General features: G+C 33.9%; 1 protein-coding gene across 2 annotated transcripts in view; it reads right to left on the bottom strand.

Annotated features, from left to right (window-relative positions):
- The window catches only part of TMEM135 (transmembrane protein 135), a 287,168-nt gene that overhangs the window by 9,119 nt on the left and 268,224 nt on the right, over positions 1 to 9,825 (bottom strand). For both annotated transcript variants that reach the window (XM_008067224.2, XM_008067225.2), the window contains 3 exons: positions 6,736 to 6,903; positions 2,450 to 2,513; positions 1,407 to 1,483 (listed from right to left, as the gene is read on the bottom strand). In XM_008067224.2, the coding sequence (XP_008065415.1) occupies positions 1,407 to 1,483; positions 2,450 to 2,513; positions 6,736 to 6,903 (309 nt within the window). The remainder of the gene's footprint in view (positions 1 to 1,406; positions 1,484 to 2,449; positions 2,514 to 6,735; positions 6,904 to 9,825) is intronic.

Raw genomic sequence — 9,825 nt, 5'->3', positions numbered from 1 at the left:
CACTCCAGTCTGGGCGACGGAGTGAGACTCCAACTCAAAAAAAAAAAAAAGCATTCCAGTGAATAAATACAGAAGAAACTGTAACAGTAGATTGTCACCATTTTGCAACCCCTTATGAAATAATGAATCCCGGTAATGACCACTAATGGATACTAAAACTACTAGCTGAAAGGTTGCTGGAGATCCTTATATTGGCGCTGTGAACACCTAGGCCCACTGATCAATCTTAGCATTGCAGAAAGAGAGACAAATGTTATGCAACATGAAATTCAAATCCACACTAAATGCAAATTATATCTGCCATGCTGCCCCCCAGAGTAATTTGAATCTTAGTTTGCTTAAACCTCAAGATCTAGTTAACTGCTTAGAAAATACATGAGTTAAAGAAACAAACCACAACAGTGAGGTTGCAATCAGCAAAACACAGAATGCAGAAAAGTTTATGGAACTAAGTTTATGGAAGATCTTCAACAAATAAATGGCAAGGAAAAAGAAGAGAACTGGGGGGTGGAGGTACCATCATAAATTTTAAAAAACTTTGACTCTTGATTCGAACAAAGTGACTGCAAAAATATATTCATAACATAATCACTGAAGATGTAAATTTTTTTTTTTTTTTAAGTCGAAGTCTCACTTTGTCGCCCAGACTGGAGTGCAGTAGTGTAAATTCTTAGATATATGATAATATTAAGGAATTACTGGGTTAATTTATGATAATGGTTCTGTTGTTATACTGCAGTCATATTGTTGATCTGCTTGTTTGTTTTTAAGAGGTCTTTATCTTAAGCTGGGCTTGGTGGCTCACACCTGAACTCCCAGCACTTTGGGAGGCAGAGGTGAGGGGACTGCCTGAATCCAGGGGTTCAAGACCAGCCTGGGTAACTTGGCGAGACTTCGTCTCTATAATAAATCAAAAAATTAGCTGAGTGTAATGATGCATGTCTTCAGTCTTAGAAAGCTGAAGTGGAAGGACCGCCTGAACCCAGCAGGTCAAGGCTGCAGTGGCCATGAGTGTGCCACTGCACTCTAGCCTCGGCAACACACTGAGACTCTGACTCAAAAAAAAAAAAAGTCTTTGTCCTAAGTTTTTTTGAAGATGAAACGATGTGCTTAAAATAATTCAGTACCTGGGGAACTGAGGAGTGCAGATGAAAAGAGATTGGCCAAATGCTGATAACTGTTGAAATTACATGACAGGTGCATGAGAATTAACTACACTCTTCTTTCTACACTTATGTATATTTGAAGGAAAAAAATAAGGGAATTGACTTTGCAAATACTTTTATAGGATTAGAATTTATTTTTGTAATTGGGATATATGTATATACTTGCTGCTAAAGCAGTTAGCATTTAATAAAACTTTATAATCCTTTGGAAGTGTTCATACATAAAAAAATTTTGCTTACCTCCACCAATTTGGATGCTAAATACATGGAAATAGTTGTGCTTTTATAAAACATCATTGATATACCCGCCAAAAATCCTAAAACAATAAGAAAAGACAGATCAGATCACACAGTATTTATTTGTTATTATGTCATCAGAATTCACTTACATAGGAAAGAATTGGTTTATAGCACTGTCTCTTGTTACAACACAAGGACAGTAATATGCCTGATGATATTAAAATGGGGAGAGTTCTTATTGTTACATATTTTTAAATTTAGTTTTTTCAGAGTTAGGAACAAACAGTTCTTATTTATGTAAAACAAGAAACTTTACATTTCAATTTAATTTTTCAAAGAACAGTAGTCTTGCCAAATATATCAATTCTGACAAATAATTATTTAAAGGCTATTGGTATAATTTCTGATTTTGAGAGAAAATATTTATTCATGTATTCTCCTAATAGCTCAAATTATTTTTAATGCTGTCATCACACTTCTCTCCATACCTTTGCCTTCATGCTATAAATGAAAAACCAAGGGGGACAGGTAAGGCCAGAATACTAAAAAGTAAGTTATCACTAGTAAATACCTGATAAATGACCTACCTAACTTAAGTAATACATATATTGTACTTATAGAATGTGATCTCTAGTTTTTACTATTATAAAATGATTTAGTTCTTTTAAACATTATTATTATATGTTATTTTAAAGAGGCATAAATAAAATTTCAAAATAAATCTAGTTGAACTTTAATTAGTTACTTATGCTATATAAGACCTTACATTCTTTTGGAACATATTCCCTAGGATTTCTGGCCTATAACAGAGCAGACACCCAAGTCATATTGCATTAAATTATGAACTCAAAACACCAGATGGCAAGGGTGCCTTAACATGTCAAACATAACAAACAAAATGTTTGGTGACTGCCTTGATAGAGATTCTATTATAACAGAGAAAGAAAGATACATAGAAATTGGATGAATTTGGAAGCTACTTCTGATTCATTACTACAAGTGATTGATAAAAAAAAATCGTTCATTTTTTATTATTGTTTTACCAGCTATAATAGCATGTAGTTCATCATCTAGGTTTCTGACCCAGCGCAGGAAGCAACTAGTACCCTGTATTAAAGAGAAAATACAATGACTTCAGTTACTTTATTTCTAGAAAAAAAATGCCTGAAAACAAAAACAACTGTAATGAGTGATTCACTAGATGTCCCTGGAGCTAATGGGTGATTTTATCCAAATCAAACTGAACACATGACTGGAAAAAATATGAACAATAATCTTTCACAAAATGATTGCTCTGAATAGATAATATTAAGAATTTACAAATAATATTTTTATTGCAATAAGTTTTTAAAATAAATCCATAAATTCCACTTTTGCCTAGCTATGGAATGCTGGGAAAAGCACCATTTCCATTCTAACATGGATACAAAGCTAGATAAACTACGATTATGTCAAGCCCAAATTCTACATCCAGAGAAAAATACTGCTCAATACTGAAGGTAGAATAAAGACATTTCTAGAAGGATAAAAGCTAAGAAAATTCATTACCAGCAGACCTGAGCTGTCAGATTTATTTTTTTTTTTTTCCGAGTCAAAGTCTCACTCTGTCATCCAGGCTGGAGTGCAGTGGTACACTCACAGGCACCACAGCCTTGGCCTGCTAGGCTCAGGTGATCTTTCCACCTCAGTCTTCCAAGTTGCTGAAAACATGGGCATACACCACCAGCTAATTTTTTTAGTTTATTTTATTGTAGAGACAAGGTCTCGCCAAGTTGCCCAGGATGGTTTTCAAAGTGCTGGAATTATAGGGGTGAGCCTCCACACCCAGCCAGAAATATTAAAGGTAGTTTTACACATGGAAAGAATATGATACCAGACAAAAATTTAATAACATAAAGAGCTCTGAAAAAAGAAAAATGAAGGTAAATTTAGAAGACACATTAAAAACACACAAACAAACCTTGAATTGCACAAAAAATAAATTAACTGTCTAAAGTAGAGATCGGCTGGGCTCAGTGGCTAAGCCTGCAATCCTAGCATTTTGGGAGGCTGAGGCGAGCAGATTGCCTGAGCCTGTGAGTTCGACACCAGCCCGGGTAACTTGGCAAGACCTCATCTCTACAATAAATAAAAAAATTAGCCAGGCATGGTAGCGCATGCCTGTAGTTCCAGCTACTTGGAAGACTGAGGTAGAAGGATTGCCGGAGCCCAGCTGGTCAGCACTGAGGTGGCCGTGAGTATGCCACTACACTCCAACCTGGGTGACGAAGTGAGACTCCAGTTAAAAATAAATAAATAAATAAAGCAGAGGTCAGTAAACTATGGTTCACTAGACAAATCTGGCCTGTAACCTGTTTTTATATGGCTAAGAAGTTAATACTCATTCTTATAGTTTTAAATGGATGAAAAATAAACTAAAATACTATTTTGTGATGTGAAAATTATATGAACTTCTAATGACAGTGTGATAAAGTTCTACTGGAACACAGTCATGCTCATTCATTTATGTATGGTCTGTAGCTGCTTTCACACTATAACGGCAGAGCTGAGTAGTTGTGACAGAGACCATATGGTCATAAAGCCTACAATATTTACTATCTGGCTCTCTTTATAGATAAGACTGATGACTACTGGTCTAAAACAAAAATAGTAACAATATATTGTGGAGTTTATAACATATGTAAAGATAAATGTACAGCACAAAGGATGAGAAAGATGAATCAGAAGTGTAGTGACATACGTTCTTATACTATTCAAGAACTGGTATAACATTAAAGAATGGCTGATAAATATAAAACATCTATATAAGTATTAAGGCAACCACTAAATTAAAACAAAGTTGTATAAATCATAAGTCAATAGTGAAGATAGAATGGAGTCATAGAAAGATATTTAATCAATCCCAAAGGCAGAAAAAAAAGAACAAAGTAAAAATGGAAAAAATATAAAACAACTAACAAGAAGATAGATTTAAACTCAACCATATCATAAGTACATAATATGAGGGGGAATCCTAAAAACCCGGAATTTATTTTTTTTATTGTGTATTTAGTCTTATACATTTAAATTTCAGTCACCTTCAAAGTACTCTTTGTTTGATGTAATGCACCTATTGAGATGATTTCTCCACTGCTCAAAACAGTTTTGGAACACCTCGATTTTGATGCTAAAGGTGCTTCTGCAGTTTTGTGTCTCACCTCTTCTACATTGGCAAAACATTTCCCTTTGGGGACTTTTTTTTATTGGGGAAACAAAAAAAAGTCACTTGGGGTGAGATCAGGTGAATAGGAGGGTGGGGTATGGGGGTCATGTCATTTTTGGTCAAAAACTGCTAAACATTCAGTGCAGTATGGGCAGGTGTGTTGTCATGGTAGAAAAACCAGTCACCTGCTTGTCATAGCTCAGGACATTTCTTCTGCCAATCATGACACAACCTTCTAAAAACTTCCAGATTAAAACTTTGGTTGACCATTTGATCTAGAGGAACAAATTCTGAGTGTAATACAAGGGGTCCACCCTCCAAAAGATATTTCCGAGTTTTTTTGGGTCCCTCTTCGTATGTAAACAATATAAACACACCAGTTAAAAGACAGAGCTTATCAGATTGGATAATAAACAAAGAACCAACTATATGTGGTCTAAAAGAAACCAACTTTTAAAATGAAGACAAAGATTAAAGTAAAATAATGAAAATATTATACCATCAAATGCTAATGAAAAGAAAGTTAGAATAGCTCTATAATACTAAACATAGTAGACTTCAGAAAAAGGAACATTTTGAGGGATAAAAAGAAACCTTACAAAACGAGAGAATGGTCAATTCACCCCAAAACAGAAAACATTAGGTTTATTTGTCTGCTCTTCTCTTAATAACATTCTTACAAAGATACTAATGGCATCGAAACTTTGTTTTGAAAAATCACATGTGGCTTTTGAACATACTGTATGAATATTTTCTATGAGATTTTCTGTCCCAGTTGTATTTTCCTTAGTTTAATACCATTCGTTTATACTTCCTAAGTGGATAAATAGTAACAGAAGTGAAAAAGCAAAACAAGACACACATCAAGATGTGCTGGATGATGGAGAAAAACCAACCCTGGGGCCAAAAACGAAGGAGATAATCCACATATAAACATTTAAGAATTTATGCTAAGAATAAATACAAACACTGCAACATGGGAAATAACAAAGAATGGGAATATAAATATATAATGGCCAACAATGTTCTTAACTCTTGTATATTTAAAGACATTGGTACTGTTTCCTAGTCAAACCATATTGAAAATGTTTTAATATTAGCAATATTTCCTAACAAGTGATTCATTACCTATAGTTTATAACTCCCTCTTTGTATTTCAGAATATTTTCTCCATACCTGTTTTATGAGTAAACTTTTACATAAAATGACACATGACTATTTTACCTAAAATAGCTCTAGAATTCAATTTTTCCAGCATTAATTTTCTTGGAGTTTAAGAACAACAAAATATGTGTGTATATATGTGTTGTGTATAAATATGTCTACACATGTATATATACACATATACAGGTCAACCTTAATTAACACACTTTACCATTTAGAAGCTATATTTAGGTTTAGAATCTGAACTTTAAATGTTTAATAAAATGTCAGTAATATAATTTACTTATGAGCCATTCCATTAAACAGAAGGTCATTACTTAAAGTTGCAGAGTATTGTGTCAAGAATGATCTCTACAAGTAGGATCAAGTGTGGGCTTATGCATGTGTAGGCGCATTTATAGGAACATACAGAATGGGGTAGAAGAATATTAACTCTGGCTATTTAAGACAGTGTAGTAAGAATAATATTTGGGTGGAAGAAGGAAAATAAATCATTATTTGTATAAGTTACAATAGATGATCCTTACTGATGGTATCAAGTGCTGCTATCAGCTAAAAGTATCTAAAACATGTTTAAATTAATGACCAGGCACTAAATATGATTAAGAAAAAGAGATAATCCAGGTATACCAATATCATTTTTTATGTTGAGAATATCAGAAAATTCATATTTTCTCAGGATGTCTATGCATTGAAAAAGAAAAAAAGTGTGTGAGAATCTTTAATACTACATGTAAATGGGACACATCTACACATTCAAGTATATCAAATAATATTTTAAAGGAAGAAATATGTTCAACCTTAATTGAGGAAATAACTTCAATATATTATATGCATTTGATGATGTCAAGATATTTATGAATACTGTACTTCAGAAGGAAGCATTAAAAAAAAGACAAATGAATTAAGGCCATATCTCATTCTAATAATTCCCATTTTTCTTTCCTTTTCTGAAGATCTTACCTTGTATATACTAACAAAAGAGCCAAGAAAAGCTCCAAGCTGGAAGTTTTCTTTATTGTAGAAGAGAGAAACTAGCCGGGATGGCTGTGTAAACAGATGCCTAAATGCAGAGGGAATTCGAAGGCAGCACTGGATCAAGTATCCCACACTAAACATTCTGATGAAACCCTAAAGAAAATTGGAAGAAAATTCTGACTTACAACCAATTTTAAAGTTTGCTGGAATATGAATTCTACCATCTCAGAATCAAAACAAGACTCAACAAGTTTAATGTAAGTTTTATAGCACAGCAATTTTTAAAATAAAGGCTTAAAACCTCAAACAATAATTTTAAAACAATTACCTTAAAAATAAAGGTGAAATCTTGGAGTGAGTATACTTTCTTCAATTTAGAAAGACTTAAAAAAGCACTGGCTAACCTTGCCTATTACCAAAATTCCATTTCTTGGCATTTTGTTGACAATAACTGGGATTTTAAATTCCTAAACCACAAATGAATTTTAGATACAAAAGCACTAAATTCAAAAGCAGTTAATAAAACCAATGCTTTTGGAAATTTTAACAGAAAACTGTTCTTAATCATTAGCACAAGTAGGAATTCTTTTGATAGAAAAATAATGTCATTATTTGTCTACACCTTTGGTACCAACTTCTTGGGTTTTTTTTGTTCTTTTTTTTTTGAGTTAGAGTCTCACTCTGTTGCCCAGGCTAGAGTGCAGTGGCATGCTCACAGCTACCGCAGCCTTGACCTGCTGGGTTCAGACAATCCTTCTGCCTCAGCCTTCCAAGTACTTGGAACGACAGGCATGCGCCACCATGCCCAGTTAATTTTTTTATTTATTGTAGAGATGAGGTCTCACCAAGTTGCCCAGGTTTGTCTTGAACCCGTGAGCTCAGGGAATCCTCTCACCTCGGCCTCCCAAAGTGCTGGGATTATAGGTATGAGCCACTGTGCCCAGACTGGTACCAACTCTTAAGATAAACAAGTTAAAATAATTTTCCAGGGGGGAAAAATAATTATATATAGGTTTTTAATTATGTGCTCAACTGAGTCAGGCTAAAGCATTCCATGGAATGGCAGCTTTAAGGTATTAAATTAAACTTGAAAAAGCAAATCCATTACAAATCCATATTTGCTGCCGACATTTCTCTACATTTCCTTCAACTGCTTATAATGCAAAAAAGAACTATTTAGAGATGACAACTATTATTGGTCAATTTCATTTGAGTATTTATGAAAATGAATTTTAGATGCCCAAAACACTAAAAAATTAACTAATTAACACTGAAAGACTGAAAAATTTCAATTAGCACAAAACATTAACAAAAAGAATAGCATTTTATAGACAGTTCAACCAAAAAATACATTGTAACATCAGTCACCCATCCTCCTCCTCTTTCATTCCCACTGATTTTAGCAGTGCTTGCCTGCTAAGTTTCAAAGGTCAGCTTTATATTTTCTAGAATGCAGCATTCTTTTCTAGAAAAAAGTTGAATTACTATGAAGAAACACTGGTTAACTTACCTGAAACTATCTAATTTCTGATTAAAACATGAAATTAAACTGTCCAGTCAATTACTGTGAATTACTTTGCATTTGTTTAACTGAAATTTCCTAGTATTTGCTAAATGCATGAAATGGTTACACTTTTATCTTGCCATTGATAACCTTATTATGTTAATTTAAGGATTCAGGGATCACAATTATGTTACATTTTCAAGAGAGTGCTATTTTCAAGAGATCCATTCATGCATGCTTTAATGTATTCAAGAACTATTTGTGGAAGCCTATTAACGTGTCAACCATTATACTAGCTGCTGGGCATACAGTGATGAAGAGGACACAAAGTTCTTGCCTTCATGGAGTTTCCATGCTTATTAGAGGAAGAGAAAATAACAAAGGAATCAAATAAACATAATAATTGCATATTATAACAAATGTTATTAAGGAAACAATCAGGGTACTGGGATAGAAATTAACAGGGCAATCTATATTAGATTGAGTGGTATGGGCAGATATTTAAATAATGTGACATTTAAGACCCAAAAGGTAAAGAGCTACTGTGAGGAAAACATTTCAGCATGGACAGAAAGCATAAAGCCAATAAAGAGGTTGGCAGGTATAAGAAACCAAGAAAAAGTGTGAATGGAGCACATTGAGTTGAGGGGAATGCAATTAATATGAATATTTACTCAAGAATATGACAACATGTGGTTAACTAAGTCTGTGAAATAATGAGGTGTACCGTCAACACATTTTACTACCATATTTGAAGTATAAATTCCTCATCATAGATCTCTAAATAGTTTTACATTCATGGACATAAAATAATATTTCAATGCATACATAAATTACTAATTTTATTGTACTGGTACACATTTGAAAGAATTACTATAGTTTTTTACTGCTTTGTAATTCTAACTTTCTCATATGATTTTTTAAATATCACTTCCCCCAACCATCAAATTCCTCAAATAACTCTGATTTAATCTGAATACTTCTCTTAGTTCTCCTCCTAAAGTTTCCCTTTGAACTACAGTCATGTTCAGTTGGAAAGAATAATAACTCTTAGGGAGCCAGTCAACTCTGAGATTGTCAGCAGTGTTGCTTTTTTTGTGTTTTGGGGTGGGTTTGTTTTTTCTTTTTGCCACTTTAAAAATGAGGAAGGAAACCAAATTTGGAAAGAGTGTATCAGAAACTCCTACACAAATGAAAAAAATACTGCTTTTATTCTCGGTCATTTTGGAGAATTCTGAAGGTAAGTGTGGGCTTGGGCAAATGCCACCATCAACACTGGGCCACAGGCATTTACATTCACAAGCACTAATGTGGGACAGTTCCTCCCTTCTAGAGTAACCATAAGGAGGCTGTCTATGGAGATATTGCACAACTCTCCTCTTTTCTTCAAGAACTGAGTGGGGAGTAAACCTTGCAAGAAAAACATAAACTTTCTAAAGTCTCAGAATTGTTAGAGCACTATTCAAAACGAAGGAACTTGCAGCAGGTGGTACCACCTGTGCAAAACTAACTGCAATGAAAATAACTTTATTCCCAGTACTGGTGGTGATCAGGGAGGGAGGAGGGCAGGC

This window comes from Carlito syrichta, unplaced genomic scaffold (assembly GCF_000164805.1).
Source record: "Carlito syrichta isolate Samal-C Ts95f unplaced genomic scaffold, Tarsius_syrichta-2.0.1 Scaffold309418, whole genome shotgun sequence".
Lineage (NCBI taxonomy): Eukaryota > Metazoa > Chordata > Mammalia > Primates > Tarsiidae > Carlito > Carlito syrichta.
The sequence above is the reverse complement of the archived record's forward strand: the minus strand, read 5'-3'. Positions and strand labels throughout refer to the sequence as shown.